Below are 18,943 nucleotides of genomic sequence, written 5' to 3'. Positions count from 1 at the left end.
ACACAAGAGAACTCCCGCCTATATGGAGTTTTGTTGACACACATGAGATCTTACATCTGTATGGATCTTTAACGACACACAAGAGAACTCCCGCCTATATGGAGTTTTGTTGACACACATGAGATCTTACATCTGTATGGATCTTTAACGACACACAAGAGAACTCCCGCCTATATGGAGTTTGGTTGACACACATGAGATCTTACATCTGTATGGATCTTTAACGACACACAAGAGAACTCCCGCCTATATGGAGTTTTGTTGACACACATGAGATCTTACATCTGTATGGATCTTTAACGACACACAAGAGAACTCTCGTCTATATGGAGTTTTGTTGACACACATGAGATCTTACATCTGTATGGATCTTTAACGACACACAAGAGAACTCTCGTCTATATGGAGTTTTGTTGACACACATGAGATCTTACATCTGTATGGATCTTTAACGACACACAAGAGAACTCCCGCCTATATGGAGTTTTGTTGACACACATGAGATCTTACATCTGTATGGATCTTTAACGACACACAAGAGAACTCTCGTCTATATGGAGTTTTGTTGACACACATGAGATCTTACATCTGTATGGATCTTTAACGACACACAAGAGAACTCTCGTCTATATGGAGTTTTGTTGACACACATGAGATCTTACATCTGTATGGATCTTTAACGACACACAAGAGAACTCTCGTCTATATGGAGTTTTGTTGACACACATAAGATCTTACATCTGTATGGATCTTTAACGACACACAAGAGAACTCCCGCCTATATGGAGTTTTGTTGACACACATAAGATCTTACATCTGTATGGATCTTTAACGACACACAAGAGAACTCTCGTCTATATGGAGTTTTGTTGACACACATGAGATCTTACATCTGTATGGATCTTTAACGACACACACGAGAACTCCCGCCTATATGGAGTTTTGTTGACACACATGAGATCTTACATCTGTATGGATCTTTAACGACACACAAGAGAACTCCCGCCTGTATGGAGTTTTGTTGACACACATGAGATCTTACATCTGTATGGATCTTTAACGACACACAAGAGAACTCTCGTCTATATGGAGTTTTGTTGACACACATAAGATCTTACATCTGTATGGATCTTTAACGACACACAAGAAAACTCCCGCCTATATGGAGTTTTGTTGACACACATAAGATCTTACATCTGTATGGATCTTTAACGACACACAAGAGAACTCTCGTCTATATGGAGTTTTGTTGACACACATGAGATCTTACATCTGTATGGATCTTTAACGACACACACGAGAACTCCCGCCTATATGGAGTTTTGTTGACACACATGAGATCTTACATCTGTATGGATCTTTAACGACAAACAAGAGAACTCCCGCCTATATGGAGTTTTGTTGACACACATGAGATCTTACATCTGTATGGATCTTTAACGACACACAAGAGAACTCTCGTCTATATGGAGTTTTGTTGACACACATGAGATCTTACATCTGTATGGATCTTTAACGACACACAAGAGAACTCTCGTCTATATGGAGTTTTGTTGACACACATGATATGACACAAGGGATCTTACGTTTGTAACTTCTTTCGACACACAAATGTCTAACATCCACAGGTATGGAGTTATATTGAAACACGAGATCCCTCGTCTGTATTTTTGTTTGTATCAGCAATATGTTAGTACCAGGGAAACACATACTAGTATATAGATCATTTGTTAATTTGTTTCCTTATAATTTAAGTTAAACTTACTTGTACTTACAAATTATTATTAACTATGTCCTGCACTGGGCTGATGTTTGATTTGTTTGCCTGGTCGAGACTAAAATATCGATGCATAGCACCGTGCAGCTCTCTCAGCTGTGATTTTGCTGGAAAAGCAACATAAGACAATTCTCACTCACTCATCTTCCCGAGGCAAGAGAGTTACTGAATTTAAAAGTCCAGTTTCCACGGGACTTTTATAGTCAGTCAACCCACTATCCTCTGGAAGATGTCATTCACTTTGGGCTAAATATGTGGTTTGTTGTGTCACGCTTTGCAAGAAAATGAAAGACGAAAACATATTTGAACACTGAAATATTGGCATCCGTATATCAGACAAAAAAATCATTTCATGGCATACATACATGCCAAAGTTTAGCTTCCTCTGTTTGCCAAGTTCAGAGACATTTACAGAGCAAAAATACATTTTGAGATTTAATAGCATTACCTTATATTTTGCGTGGAAATGACAACAACAGAGGACATAAATATCCTTTTTTTTATATCACTGTCATATTGAAAATCAGATTCAAACCTTTTGTTGAAATTCAGATTGCATCGCTGGCTGTTTTTTGAGAAGATGTTTACAAGGTAAGGAAATGCACTTTGAGGCCATTGAAGAGCAGGTTCCAAAGTCCAAAGGTCAAATAGAGATCAAAATTTAAAATATATCCAACATAGGAACATATGCCTTGAGTCCCACTACTAACTATGACACATATGCCAAATGCCATTACATTCTGAACCAAAGTAATGGCCTATGTACCACAGTCTAATCAAGATCTGATCAGATGATGTGTCAGATGATATATGTCCTGAGTCGAGAATGCATTTGATTAAAAGATGCTTTACTGCGATAAAACCAGTTGTGAGTGAGCGAGTTTGATTTTACACCGCTTTTAGCAATTTTCCAGCAATATCACGGCGGGGGACACCAGAAATAGGCTTCACACTTTGTAATCATGTCAGGAATCGGTGTGATGAGCAAACGCATTAACCAATAGGCTACCTGACCACCCCTAAAACGAGTTGTTGTTGTAAAAACAGTTCCATATTTTCTTATCTTGTCTTACTGGAGATCAATTCCACAGAATAGAGTTGTCTACGTCTAATTACTACATGTTATCTTTATTTCTATGGGAATGAGACACCCTTTGACATACAGCTTCATCTAAAGAGATAATAAATGATAGCACGAGAAACAGACCCATGAAGAGCCAGGTTAGAATAGGTCTCCAGCAGCCCATGTTTGTCCCAAGAGGTGACTAATGGCTGGTCAGGCTCGCTGACTTGGTTGATGCATGTCATTGTATCAGTGTGGATAGATGCTCATGATGTCAATCACTTGATTGTCTTACACGACTCCATTAGTTACAGACCGCCGTCATGTAGCAGGAATATTGCTGAGTGCAGCATTAAACAACAAAAAACAAACATGAAAAAGTACAATTGTTTACTTTATTGTAAAAATCATGTTACCACGAAGAAATGAATCAGCTGATCATACCTAATAAAAAAATACATTACAAACATAAGCATGCAAACATAACAGTCTAGTGTGGTAGACATCTCTAACCCTGATACATCCAAGCTGCATGCATGTCAGCTGCTACATCAAGATGGCCGCCTCATAAACATTTACCCTTGCTTTCTGTCACCAGGGAATCGATATGATTTTGTTTGTTTGTTTGTTGTTTAACGCCGCACTCAGCAATATTCCAGCTATATGACGGCTGTCTGTAAATAATGGAATCTGAACCAGACAATCCAGTGATTGACATCACGAGCATCAGTCTACGCAATTGGAATACGATGACATCAACCAAGTCAGCGAGCCTGACGCCCATTCCTGTTAGTCCCCTCTTACAACAAGCAGTCACCTTTTACAGAAAGCATGGGTTGCTGAAGACCTATTCTAACCCAGATCTATATGAAATCATTCATAGAACCCTGCTGTAACAAATGTTTCTGAAAATAAGTGTGCTAAAGTACAGCAAGAAAAGAACATACCAGAGAGAATACCAGATTACATGTTTACTCTGAACAACACACAAAACATCATCATAATTAAAAGAAACAACAATTATCACAGATTTAAGCATTGTTTCTATATGGAGAATCTCACCCGAGTGTCTTTTGATATCAAATATATCAACACGAGTTGATAAAAGTGGAAAAATCCTAGGCTTCCCGAGGATTTTTGCCACTTTTATCAACGAGTGTTGATATATTTGATATCAAAAGATACGAGGGTGAGATTTTATTTATCATCCAACATCATTCTTTCAACTTTTTCAATTTGTAGACAGTAATTAGCAGTGTCTTCAGTGTCAAAAGTACTGCAAACAGCTTCAGTAGCAGAGCCATTAGTGATGTCATTTGATTGTGACGACATGGTAACCAGTGATGTCACAATGGTCTGCAAAGCATTGTGATGTAATTTCATTGCAGCGATATCTACAGTGTAGATATCGCTTGATCTCATCCAAGCGATATCTCCTGTGGGAGCCAGTTTTGGATGATAAATAGAGAATCTCACCCGAGTGTCTTTTGATATCAAATATATCAACACAAGTTGATAAAAGTGGAAAAATTCCGAGGCTTGCCGAGGATTTTTGCCACTTTTATCAACGAGTGTTGATATATTTGATATCAAAAGACACGAGGATGAGATTTTATTTATCATCCAACATCATTCTTTCAACTTTTTCAATTTGTAGACAGTAATTAGCAGTGTCTTCAGTGTAAAAAGTACTGAAAAAGGCTTCAGTAGCAGAGCCATTAGTGATGTCATTTGATTGTGACGTCATGGTAACCAGTGACGTCACAATGGTCTGCAAAGCATTGTGATGTAATTTCATTGCAGCGATATCTACAGTATAGATATCGCTTGATCTCATCCAAGCGATATCTCCTGTTGGAGCCAGTTTTGGATGATAAATCTCCGTCACAGGCACATTATTAAAGGGAGGAGGGCAGTAAGACAATAATATAATTATTTATTAAAACCCAAAGTGATCACAGCTGCTGCCCCCCCCCCCCCCCCCCCTCTCTTACCAACAAACTAAACACAAATGGGTACACATTAAACTCAGCCCTTTAATATAACATCAGTTTGTCAAGCATTAAATTTTATGGATATCAGAGTATGCTTGACAAGATGGGAGGGAATTTTTAACAATGTTACTGGCAATGAAAATGACAGGTGTATATGAGGTCAATGTTTAAAGTGAGGGGCTAATGCCAGAGAAATACTTCCAATCTTATATTATACCACAGACCTAAATAACAGGTCCATGATTCAAGCAATATTCATTGATTCATTCTCCATCGCAAAATACTTTTGGCAATACACCTATGAGGAATGAGGTACTAGCTCTACCCGAACACATGTCTGACATGACATCTTGGAAAGCCAACTAAAGATAACTTAGGACTAGTGAATATTTATAGGAACACTTTCATTGGAAACAAGAGCAACCATAACTAACACAGTAGTTTATGTTCCCTTGTTTTAGTCACCGGTACATCATGCATATTATTGGGACATCTGTTCACATGTAACAAAACACCACACATTCAACACAGATAGTGTATAGATTCTGAATACAGACAGCACAATATTTAAATACTGGCATAATTATTCCATACTCCTGGCAACCACATTTAACTGTTTCCACAGACATTGATTGATTTGACACAAATAGACAGCCCTTCATGCTGACCATTTGAACCATTTGGATCAGCCATGGTCCATTTTTTCAATTTCATATTTAAAAGAGCTCGCGATAAGCTGCGAATCTGCGTAAAATACCCATCAGAAATAGAGAAATATGCAGTAAAATAAAATCCAAGCGTATCAAATACGCAACGAACATTCCAGATATGCTACAAAAATAAAACTTGTGCGTATCATCAATATATTGTGAAGTAACCCTGCGTATTCGATTAGCAAATCAGCAACTTATTTTGAAATCATAAACGGGCATTCCGTCAACCTTGCCAATCTCCATGATGACAGTTACATCATGATCATTTGCCATCACACTTTCTTGTGGAAGTGTCGTGGTATTTTTGAGTCCTATAAAGCTCTCGAACCCACACAACACCAGTTTGCATGGACTAGATGAATAGTGTTTTTAAATATTTAACTTAAATACCCACATGTGTAAAAACTAGTGGGTAACAGAAATTTGAATACCCAGATAGAATTACTGATAACCAATGATTTTAAAATGCATGGGTAAAATACCCACAACACCAAAAGCTTATCTCGAGCTCTGTTACAGTTAGAATGTCCCAAAGTACACGGACATTACATCATTTTCTGTGTGACTTTCCTTTCACGTTTGATTTGTGGGAACATAAATGAGGCCAGTTAAAATAAAAGAATTCATGCTAGACTAGTCTGCCACTGTTTCTAGAGCTTTAGCACTGATGGGCCACTTTTTTTTGCATCCCTGCAACACTTGGAGTGCTTCTGCTGTGGCAATATTGCCAAGATCACTATGTAAAAGCAAACTCCCTGCCTTGCTAACTTCTGAATAAAAAATTTAACGAGAAAGATACCCCCCTCCCCCAACTGTCACATCAACTGATGTTCAGTTTCTACTCCTTCCAAGCATACATTTGATCTGGGTCAAGATGAAGCAAAGAGCAATAAAAAACAATTGCGCCACTTAATCTGATAAGTAAACCGAAGGTATAAACTGGGATTTGGTTACAGGCTATGTGGAATGCAAAATGACTTACATGGGGTGATAACTATTGAACATGTTCTTGTCTATGTCTGATGGTGATACAGCAATCACAAGATAAGCATCAATAGTTGAGACTGCTCCAGCACTAGAATATTGACTGTTGTGTGGTCATAATAAATGAAGCACATACATTTCACAATCGTGTTTTTAACCACTGCAACACAATACCACCAGATGAAAACCATACTGATGGCATAGCAATGTCAAATCTACAGCGCATGAACTATGACAGTCTGTGGGAAGATTTTTCAGTCTACTGGCATGAACTCGTCTTGTGGGGATATTTTTTAATATTATGGCAATACTGAGCAAAGCTTACCTAGATAGAAAGACATTTATCAGACGTAGGCTCCGGTTTAGTGGTTAGAGTGCATGTCTATGCTTAAGTGATCCGCTAAATCGAAGATAGTGACAAATCCCAATATGATTAAAATAAAATAACTTAAGAAATTACTTTGTCATATGAAATAATGTTCGTGAATAAATCCTAACACTATTTGTTGGATTTTGTTTGGCATAAATACTCTTGAACATAGCTTAGGCTAAACAAAATAAAAGACTTGGTTCTCAGGCTCCGCCCACATCATCACAAAGTCTGCCGCACATTTCGTTTTTATATCCATTTTCAAAATGCACACAGTTACTTCCCTTTACATGTGCACTGCTTTACTGCACATCTTGAGTAATGGTCATGGCGGCAATAGGAGTTTGTATGCTGTTTATGTAGGGAGGCCCTTTCCCAGGTACACAACTGTTTTTTTGGTTACATACTAGTTTAAACAAGCAGAAAAAACACCGCCCGCCCTAAATGTTCAAAAGTCATCGTCTGAGAACCAATTCTTTTATTTTTTTTAAGCCTTAAAAATATGACCAGATCTAATTTGATTGGTATGAAACCAAGTGAATCAGTGTTTTGACCAATCATGACCCAGGATTAGATTTCTGGCCAATCATAGTGTAGACTTGTCCTGTCTCTGTTGCCCTGCCAGTGGCTTGTCTCTCTCCTCCCAGATCGTCACTCCGTCACAAGCACAGATCTTCTTGTTGTTCTCGAAGAGACCAGCTGACCTGGCAATGATGCCACACACCATCCTGAAATCACAGTTCATTCCCATGACAACAATCCTGAATCATTTTTAAAACCTGAAATCCTTACAGGACAAAATAGAGGTTATCCCACTCTTAAGAATCATATAAACGGACAGACTTTTATAAAGATCGCGAAATTGGCACTACAGCACAAACACAGTTTGAAACAGATTTCTGTCTAAATGGTAGTTGATGAGAAAGACTTTCAGTTGAGTTTATGGTTAAACCCATGGGCTATTATCATTGCCCATAAAACCGAACGATCTGATTGGCTATTATTAGGGTTGGGACGAGTCCAAATTTACTACCCGGGTACCCACCCCCCTATAACCGGACCCTACCAGGTACCCACTGTAGGTCTCAAGAGATGGGTACAAAATGTCCGACTGGGATTTGTTTTACTATAGCCCTGGCAAAACGTATTTAGATACATATTTCAAACAATCTTGAAATGCATACAATAAAGTTAACTTAAGTTTTATCTTCGTTTAACCATTTGAAAAGTCAGAAGGAATGGGTGCAGAGTCAGAAAGGAATGGGTGCAGAGTCAGAAAGGAATGGGTGCAGAGTCAGAAAGAAATGTGAACATAAGTGATTTGTAGTGTCATCATGGAGTTACAGATAATGTTTGCCATTAAACAATGTATCATGTGACAGACCACGGGTCCGGGTAGTCCTGTGGGTACCGGGGTCCTACTCAGTACCCACCCGACCCGGGTACCCGAGTTACCTGCCCCAGCCCTACCGGGTACCCACTGCAGGACTCAAGAGTTGGAAACAAAACGTCTGATTGGGATTGTTTTACCGCAGCTCTGGCCAAAACTATTTAGATACATGTATCAAACGATGAGAAGTTGACTGAAGTTTTATCTTTACTCAAACATATGCAAGTCAAAAGGAATGTGTGTATTGTCAGAAAGGAATGCGAACATTAGCGACATGTAGGGTAACCACTGAGGTATATAGTGGGGTTTTGTCATTAAACAACATATCAAATGACTAACCACAACTCCGGGTAGTCCTGTGGGTACCCGGGTCCTACTGAGGCCCTACCCAACCCGAGTACCTGAGTTACCCGTCCCAGCCCTAGTTCTTATCATTACTCATAACACCGAACGATCTGATGGGCTAGTCATGGTCTTGTAAGTGAGTGAGTGAGTGAGCTTTGTTTAACACCGCTTTTAACAGTATTCCAGTCATATCACAGCATGTCAGCTTAATGTGGGAGGAAAGCCCGAAGTGATGCAGGTCTTAGACGTTTACCAGTTCGGTGAAACCCACGAGCACAGGTATGGTTCTGACAAACCTAGAATCATTATCGGGGCGAACCGGGATTCGAACCCACAATCATAGGTTTATGGCGTGCCCAAGGGACGCACCTCTGCACAGCGAATCGCGGCACTTTACACGACTGGGCCACCCCTGCCCCCGAACATGGGAGGAGGCGATGCAAGTATTAAGACATTTACCACTTTTGTGAAACCAACTAGCTTCTGGTGCTGACAAACCCAACCTTCATCCCATTCAAATCCATGATCATAGGATTCTAAGGGACGCAACTCTGCACAATGCTCACTGGTACCTTAGACACCTGGGCCTCCCATGCCCCTGCTAATTATACAGACTATTACCAGGTACAATGATTCTTGCAATATGATCAGTTGACCAGTTTAGCCATTTTTGCTCAAGTGTTTTGACTCACCTGTTAGAATTGCCTCCCTTGATGACCCCCTCTTTTGGGCCTTGATGTATGATCATTGATCGACCAATCAGATTCCACACTTTCAGATCATGGTTAGCACTGCGAAATATTCCCCTGCCATCTTCCCCAACTTTTAGTTCTGTGACAATGCCTTTAACCTGTGTAAACAAAACACATGGACGTTGGTGTGAGTGAGTTAAATCGGCCTTATTCAGACTAAAAGCAGGCACTGATTTGGTTTACAGACAGCGTTTGGGAGTTTGGGATCATTTGGGAGGAACATCCAACCCCCCCCAACTGAAGTTACCCCCCACCCCCACCAATTTTTTTTTAATATCCAAGATGCGCCTCTGGTCAATGATCAAGTCTGGACGCAAAGTGTGCCCTACGTTGTATTTTTACACTTATAACTCTATAAACACAAAAGATTGTAGAAAATATTATGAAATAAGTGACACAGTTCAGCTCAATAATGCAACACAAGCCCCTCCTATCTTAGTGTCAGCCAATCAGGAAACAGCACGCATTAATATTTATTACGTCACAGGGTAAGTGATGTGTCAGTCGGACAGTGACAGTAGCCAATATAGTTCCAACTGAAATATGTTTCTTATACAGTGGCGAAGCAACCTATACGCAAAACAACAGTTGTTTTTAATCCATCGGTCATTCAAAGGGAAGCTACTCTAACCCTAGTCTATGAGACGTCACGGCCACGGTCAGACGTTGTTGACAGTCTGTCTGTCCTGTTATAACGTTAAGAAGTGTAGTCAGATGTACACACAGCGACAAAACGAAACAAGGTAACAATTCAAACATATTTCGGCAAAATCCGAAATTGGGGAGAAGGTTTCAAGGCGCAGAGGTCTACAAGCACAGATATGGCTACTGATCCCGCTTGGCTAGGCCTCGTGCCCTCGCAAAATTGTTTCAAAATTTATATCTCCAAAGTTGCCAAAACTTATAAAATGTCTTAGCTACGTCACAGTTAGACACTGATTTTCAGTATATTAGACTGTTCTTTTGATAATGATGGCAATTATCCCTGTAGTTTATCCAGATTCCCGATGATTAATTCTGATTTGATCTCCGAATGACGAGGGGGACGCCATGTTTGTTATAAACAGTGAAAGTAGTCCTACTTGACCTTTGATATTTGCATCTCTATCCGCAAATGACCCCAACGGATATCGTTTTTATCCATTGGCTTTATCCTGCCGAGGAACGTACCCATTATATGATAAAAGTAAATATTAACACACACCTTGTCTGTTAATCCAAGGATATCTCCACAGCTGAAAAAACAAATACAAGGATGGTGTAAATAAATACACAAAAGGCATAATTTATTTAAGACAAAAACACTGAGTTGTTTATAGTACAACAAAACACTGCAAAAGGGCACACTTTTGGATGTGATCGTTTGGCCATCGCGTTTATCTGCGTTGCCCTGTTACATCTATGGGGAACAACTCACTTGACACTCCCCTCTCGAAAATAATGTTGTCCAATATACAATGTCATCAAGTTGCGAGCGCATGTTCGAATCTCCAGAAATGATGTCATGATGTTTTATAGTGAAATAAACAACACTTCATTCTTCATTGTTCTTTGCGATTTATTGAGTAGCTATCTTATATTAATAAATATATCATATTCTATCTTGGCAGTAAAAGGCGACTATGCTTGTCGTAAGACGCCACAAACTGGATTGGGTGGTCAGGCTTGCTGATTTGGTTGATGCATGTCATCGTATTCCAATTGCTGGGGGGCGGTCAGGGAGCCTAGTGTTTAAAGCATTCGCTCGTCACGCCGAAGACCCGGGTTCGATTCCCGACATGGGTACAATGTGTGAAGCCCATTTCTGGTGTCCCCCGCCGTGATATTGCTGGAATATTGCTAAAAGCGGCGTAAAACCATACTCATTCATTCCAATTGCTGGAATATTGCTGATTGCGGTGTTAAACAACAAACAAACAAACAAAAGTTAAAGCTACAGAGGCTGAATAAGACAACCCAGTGGTAAGACACCACACCATCTGTTACCTAAGAGTTGACCCTTCCTCGTCCCAACACATCTCACACTAAGTCTACGTTGAAGTAAGGAGCTTACCACAGTTGGGATGCTGACACTTTTTTGGAATGGGGCTCTGACGGTCACCCTTCCAAGCATACTGGGCAAAACTGATTTTTGTTTTGTTTAATATTTCATCCATGACCTCCCAATCTATTTTGATAGCTCTTACATACAAGCATAGATGGATGAATACCTTTATCAACCTGTAATCCCCAGGTCAAAATGACCACCATCTTCCTGAGACAAGGAAGTTAACTGACTATAAAAGTTCAGTTACCACCCTTGCTGAACTACGCTGTAATTTCCAGGCTCGATTGTAGTGACTATTACGAGTTATGTCCCTTCTATCTCCCTCCTATTGACAAATCAGATTCCATCACTCATTTTACTTGCATTTGCTTCAAACAAAATGGCAGCGTCCTGTCAAGACGATCTAGTCGATAATCAAGATCTATATTGTAATAAAACAGGTCTTACTCTGTAAGGTGCATCAAATTATTTCAGCACCTTGATTATAAACATGGAAAGATTTGCACAAATATCTAATGACCCCCAGTTGGCGGTACACATGCTTTGCAAATCCTGCAGTCAAACGAAATCTGCACATCGAAATCCATGTTGTTTACGACGTCTAGTTCGTTACACGATTTTGAATGGACTATGCCTAGACTCGTTAGTCCAGCCAAAATGTAATTCTGCAATTCCAGCCTAGTTCGGCAAGGATGATAACTGGACTTTTGTGGTCAGTTAACTCCCTTGCCTCAGGAAGATGAACGACCACCTAATGCCCATGTCAAATGACACTTGTTTGGAAAATATCAGGTCAAATTTGTCATTGATTTGTTCCAATCACATCAAAAGAGCTTGAAAATAGTTAATAACTATCAGCAAAAAGCTTATTGCAAATATTTGTTTCTTTAAAGTTGACATGATGCAGAAATGATTACAATAAGAGAGTGCATGAGATTGGTTTTACGCCGTTTTAAGCAATATTCAGCAACATCACGGTGGGGAACACCAGAAATAGGCGTCACGAACTGTACCCATGTGGGGAATCGAACCCGGTCTCCGGTGTTACAAGCTAATGCTTTAACCACTAGGCTACCACACCTCACCCTCATGACCGAAGAGATTCCAAATTGTACAGTATAGGTACCTTTTGCACTCCCTGGAGAGATCGCCCAGTTCATGCACGCACACAGTGTGTGTCCCCTGCGGCAGTCCATCCACTGTTCCCTCCACAACACAGGTCATCTCATTAGTCTGGACGAGGCGCACCACTCCCTTCATCAAAGTACTTCCAGCCTCCATTATGGCAACAGCTGCTCCCAAATGACTTTGGCCTGATTGGAACAGGAGAATTACAAGTAGTATTAAGGAGCATTTTGACATGGAAAATGTGAGGTGAAGTAGGTTTAATGTTGTGTTGTGTTTGAAATTATTGCACTCCTATAGCAACGTGCATGCACATGTGGATGGCAGATTGTACAAGTCTGGACTAATGCTGGTTTCATAGTGCTAGCCCACATGTCACAGTTTAACATACCCCACTCAGACACAGTATACTGGTTTTGGTTTTGTTTGTTGTTTAACGCCACACTCAGCAATACTCAAGCTTTATGACGGCGGTCTGTAAATGATCGAGTCTGGACCAGACAATCCAGTGATTGACAACATGAGCATCGATCCACGCAATTGGGACCGATGACATGCATCAACCATGTCACCGAGCCTGACTACCCGATCCCGTTGCCTTTTCATGCCTTTTACGACAAGCATAGTCGCCTTTTACGGCAAGCATAGTCGCCTTTTACGGCAAGCATGGGTTGCTGAAGACCTATTCTACCCAGGATCTTCACTGAATATGAGCCAACCAGTCCTTGTTGTACCCAGTTAATGCCGAGCGCCAGGCAGGATTACAACATGTTCCATCTTATAACCAGGGTATGAAACTCCCAAAATTTTCAGCCAGACCACAGGACTGGCTAGCTGAAATACTTGCCAGCCCTGACCAAAACCTGCCTGCCCACTATAATCATAAGTTTCTCAGGATAATTTAATTAAAACTTTAAATCGAATTCATTGACCATGAAGTGATGCAAGAAAAGAAATAGCAAACACTTTTTAGGTCAGATTTGTGTGTAATATCCTAGAATACATCATGTAAATAATGCTTATCATCGGGAAATATTTAGAATATTTTTACATATGAAATATAACCCGACCGTCGGGCAGGGGGATTTGAAAATATGGCAGCCCGAGTTGAAATCAACCCGTCTCGGACGGTCGGGCAGGCAGGTATTTCGAACACTGTTATAACGTCTTTTGGTACGTTGGGGCCGGGGATAGAACCAATGACCACCCACTATTGGCAGGTGCCCTTCCCAGTAGACCACAGTGGTGGTCTGATGGAAAATGTGCCGGGGATCGAACCACTGACCACCCACTCTTGGCAGGTGCCCTTCCCAGTAGACCACAGTGGTGGTCTGATGGAAAATGGTGTTTTGAGTACTAAAATCATTCCGCAATGTGTAAACTTGGTCAGATCACTTAGAAAAGATGTACATGTAGTTAGTCAGACTCTTTGGAATACTTTATTTATATGGTTGAGCGCCCTATTCCCTGGAAAAAAAGGATGTCATGTGGCTTATGAAATACACACTCAGGTTCCCTTATTGCTCTGAAATGAAGGGTCATTTTGCATATTTTTCTTGACACAGGAAACCTGCATTATTGAGGAAAGTTCATCAAATACACTGGGTAAAATATTGTATGTGCATCAGCTGTGACGAAGAATAAATCTCCAGTAATACCTAACCCATCATTATGCTACAGGGCTACGCAGAAATGTGTGTCCTGTATGCACAAATGTACAGAATGCATGCAGATAAAGGTATATTGCATCCAGAAGGACACACAATAATATTCATTATACCAAAGTCTTGACAAGAAACAAAAAGGTCCTGTAATTAAAGTGATGATCAAATATTGCAGTACAGTACAGTACAGTACAGTACAGTACACTGCACCATTTCATTATTTACTATGTTTACAGGACCCTAATATTTCCTGTAAGAAAATATTTATTTTTGATACCCTGGATTCCCAGTATCAAAGTCTAGGTAAAACACTGATGCCATTTTCATAAGGGTTATGAAAATATTATGTTATGACTTTCTCATTCTTAATCTAAATGCAGGTTGAAATATTTTGTCCAGGGTTAGTTTACCAGGTCCCTTGTGATGTGAGGTTCTACTACGCCAAATCAAAACCAGTTGGAACAGTGCGGTTTTCGTAGGGAGCCTTCAGTGCAGATCGAGAGATATCTGCAGGCTGTGATTGGAGGATATTCTGCAAGATTTTTATGTCTTTTAAATGTACATCCATCCAGTTATTAAAACTGACCATGTTTTTCTAAATTTAGTACTGTCTTTTTCAACATGATGACTTATGCTGAATGTGACCACAGCTATTTTCAAGTAGGTGACATTTGGTGCGAAACTGGGGGTGGTGTGTTTAATTTCCTGTACTCGGAAAAGGAGCTGGCTAAGCTTGTCTTATTTTATGTTTTTATTGCTGCTCTAAGGCCAACCTGTGCACACATGTACAGGTAATAGCTGTTGAATGCTAAGTTATTTAAAAAAACAAAACAACGTTACTATAGAAGTCTATGGGAAAACATTTGGTTGTGTGTAACCATGAATGACTGAAGGAGTTGATGGTCAACATACCATTACTGGATCCATAGCCCTGCAGGACTGCTCTCTTGCCTGTTATTTCAATGAGGTCTTTAACTTGGGACGAGGGGAGAGAACTCTCAACAATCACTTGTTCTGTGTCCAGGAGAACATCAACAGAATTTATCCCTGCGAAAAAAACAAGCACAGTTGTTAAAGGCAAACTCCTCAATTTTTTTGTTTCAACATCTGATATTTTGCTTAGGTATTCATTGGCATACAGCATTTTTTTTTAATTTGAATGTCCTACACATCATAAAGTTTAATAGAGTAATATTATATTTCTGGCATGAACACAGCTATATCCCATTGTGTTAAGACATAATATTTCAAATTCCTAAATTTGGTGGTGTCTTAGAGGATCTTAAAAGTATTTCACAATTTCATTTGATTTTCTTTTTTAATAAAATCACATCCTTGAGAAACTGGAGTTTCCTCATGGCATAATACCACTAAAGACGTCCTCCTAAAGTTTTAGGCCCACCCTTCCAGCCATTTTGGAGTTGAAACCTGAAAGATATATGTATCAAAAACGGCCAGCTAAGATGATGAATACCGTATTCGACGTAATAAGTGCCCAGGGCACTCTCAAAAATAGAAAAAGGGGGCTCTTATTAGAATATTATTTTGTGGAAAAGATAAATTTCGTGGTTTGTGCTGACGGCCTGAACTGTTTATATACGACAGATATATTTTTCCTGAATTTAATTGCCCATAATTAAGGGTGTATATAACACAAGCGTGCATATTATACACGAATAAATAAGTCTTGTGTACATTGATCAATAGGAAGGGGTGCTTATTGGGATTGTTCACTTGCCAATACATTAGCAAATATCGCCGTGGGCACTTATTAGAGCGGGGCGCTTATTACGTCGAATATGGTAACTCCCCATACACTCGATAGGAACCTGTGGCAAAGGCAAACCATGGACCAAGTCGCCTAGTGGTTGCTCGTTTCAGTGAAAGACATATATTTGATTGCCTACAAAAGTACAATGTGTGAAGCCTATTCTTGGACTATCCCTGCTGTGTCATGCTGGAATATTGCAAAAACCTGACTCACAAACTCTATCCTGCTTGTCGACATTTCCCAATTTACGAACCTGGTGCACCATCCAGTACTTTTCTGACAGAATTGACACATCCCTGGCATGTCATCTGGACAGCAAATTCCATCTGAAATAAAACAGGCATATGTTTTATGAATGGATTAGACATACATACTATGTTTTCAGTGTAATGTAACCTGTAGATTTAACCACGCCAAATTGAATTAAAAACCGATCGCGCATGAAGAAAATATTCATAACCTCAATTTAAAGGGGCACTGATCTAACGCAATTCCCCGGGACTGGTTGTTGCCTTTGTTATTGTTTTTTCCCAGTGAGTACCCGGATGTATGGCAGAAATCTAGACTAGTTCGCGACCTCTTCTGCGCCATTCGTAAGCGCATTAGTCACTTTTATGGATAGTAATAAGGGCGTATGGTCACATTGATCAACAAAATGAAATACAGTTTTCGAGATAATTAGGAAATGTAGGTATCTTTGTGGGTAGCATCGGTAATGGTGACGTAGTTTTGATAAGTCACTTGCTTGGTAATTTTGCGATTTTCGTTTACACTATTTTGACTTGCAACACAAAGTTTCACCTGAGCATTGCTTTTTGATAGTGTGTATATTTTTGTCAAAATGTGTAACATTTTCAAATTTATTAAACGCCTAAATATTGAGTTATTTTACAAAGTGACTGAAAAACATTTCCATCTGTATTATTATGATAACGAATTCCAAACATTTTGATGTTTAATGTCATCAACAAGAGACTGAAAATGTTACGTTGAAAAGTACATTTCTATGTTGTTTGGCTTCTAATTCTACATAATAATCAGTTTTTATGTTTGTAGGCCCTTTTAATCGTCTTAATCAATCTGGACAGATTTTTTAGTCAAAATGACTGAAATATTTACACATTTTATAAATTGCCTGAGAGAATCACGTTTTATAAATTGACGGTAATATATATACGCTTACAAAGGAAAAGGCCTGTGAAAACAACGTCTATCGCGCATTGAAGAATTTCCCAACCAAGACGTAGAGAAACAAGGACGAATCGGTTCAATGTTACAGCAAATGAAGGAAAACAAAATGCAAATACCATAATTACAACCTACTAAATTTATGCGTATAAATTTTAGGCAGCTTCCTTGTTCGAGGAATGTATCCATGAATATCCACACAAAGGAACAATATCCCACTCGTCTGCAGCTGTACAAAAAAATCTTATTCGATATCACGTGTCTCTGTAACAATCACATATTTTTAAAAATATATATCGTTTGGGGATATTTTAGCCCGTGTCCGTTTCTCAACTGATCACTTGGATTGTTTCAGGTGTTTCACATAGGTGTCAAGTCTCAAGGGTCAGCTGAGAGAGCCCACGTGACAACTATTTTCATAACGTCCACAGTTCCTAAAAAATCCATTGAGTGATAGATAACAATGATCAATCAATCAACGTATTATCAGTTAACCCTTTGAACAAAGCATGTTGTTTTTACATCGGCACTTCACGCCATGATATGAGTGTATTCCCTTTGTTTTAGTAAACCTAGACATGTAAACACTCACTTTTGACATATCCACTGTGCAAAATAACAGGGATTAATCAATCAACGTATTTTCTGTTAATCCTTTGATGACTAGGAACGATCCGTTGATTTACAAAAAAAGTAAATCAACTGATCATTCACCTCTTGCTGGTCTGCCACGTGCATATTACATAACACACATTTCACCTCACTTCAAACCTGGATTTAGATTGAATAATTACCCCAGACACAATAAATGCCAAATGGGAACCTTTGTCAGGTAATCTTAGTGGTGCTACCACTAATTGTACCTGTAATAAATTCATTAACTGAGCATCAAGTGAATGACGACAAATACACAAGTGTAGGGGTTATACGCGAAAACGTGGATGACAACAAGGGAGTAGATATCATATTATCGACGCAATCCGAAATCCGAAAATGCTTTCACTGCATGGATACTTTTTTTTAGTATTAAACTATAACCATCTGGGGTATTTCCAAATGACGACATCCGATGAGCTCCGCCGTTCTTTTTGTCTGTTTGTTTAGGTTGAAGAAATTAATTAACATGCGCCCTTTGTCGAAATCTTTATAGATCACAGTTAACCAATCAGTGTTTATGCAAAAATGCGTAAAACAAATATTGCCTCCAGCCTCCAAGTTTATTTAGCTGTCCTTGCAGACGGTAGCCCAGTCTCTGGTCACGCTCAGTTGCGTTGCGTATCATCCGGGTACTCACGGGGAAAAAACAATAACAAAGGCAACAACCCGTCCGGGGAATTCCGTTAGATCAGTGCCCCTTTAACAAAAGTTGACCAACATTAATATTTCAGATATTAATTTCTCCTTTCTCAAAAATTAAATTACTGTATCTATTGTTTAACAAATCAATATGTGAATCGTTCATCTGGCAGCAAATGCAAATTCAGATTTTGAAGGCCAAATGACTTTGCATGTTTGAAACAGGCTTTAGAATGATGTGCACGAAAACAGGACACCTGTATTTGATTTCGCATAAACATCGGTTCATATCAGAACAGAACAATAACATTTCTCACAAACAAAACTAAGCATTCCTAACACAAATCTTTACAGATACCCATTCATTAAGTTGGTTGTATATCAGATACAAAACACTTCCACACAAAGACAACACGACAGATAAAATATACACACTTTAGTGGGAGTCGCCATTTTTGTTTAGT

At 39.4% G+C, this 18,943-nt stretch overlaps 1 protein-coding gene across 1 annotated transcript; it reads right to left on the bottom strand.

Moving 5' to 3' along the window:
• Positions 1-7,073: 7,073 nt before the first annotated feature.
• LOC124146678 (copper chaperone for superoxide dismutase-like) lies at positions 7,074-18,937 on the bottom strand. Its single transcript, XM_046517089.2, has 7 exons — positions 18,915-18,937; positions 16,249-16,321; positions 15,137-15,271; positions 12,562-12,748; positions 10,593-10,623; positions 9,329-9,486; positions 7,074-7,629 (listed from the first exon to the last, which is right to left on the bottom strand). The coding sequence occupies exons 1-7, from the start codon at positions 18,930-18,932 to the stop codon at positions 7,488-7,490; spliced, it is 744 nt and encodes a 247-aa protein (XP_046373045.2). The 5' UTR covers positions 18,933-18,937; the 3' UTR covers positions 7,074-7,487.
• Between the last annotated feature and the right edge of the window lie 6 nt (positions 18,938-18,943).

The sequence above is a fragment of the Haliotis rufescens genome, unplaced genomic scaffold, assembly GCF_023055435.1.
Source record: "Haliotis rufescens isolate VD_foot unplaced genomic scaffold, xgHalRufe1.0.p SCAF_3, whole genome shotgun sequence".
Taxonomy (NCBI): Eukaryota; Metazoa; Mollusca; class Gastropoda; order Lepetellida; family Haliotidae; genus Haliotis; species Haliotis rufescens.
Note: the sequence above shows the minus strand (reverse complement) of the source record. Positions and strands in the feature narration are given on the sequence as shown.

Excerpts from the sequence above, each read along its gene's own strand:
- LOC124146678 (XM_046517089.2), bottom strand. Across the intron at positions 10,624-12,561 it reads CTCTCCAGGGAGTGCAAAAG|CTGTGGAGATATCCTTGGAT; the intron begins GTACCTATACTG and ends TTGTTTTTTCAG. Across the intron at positions 9,487-10,592 it reads TCCTTGGATTAACAGACAAG|GTTAAAGGCATTGTCACAGA; the intron begins GTGTGTGTTAAT and ends TTGTTTACACAG.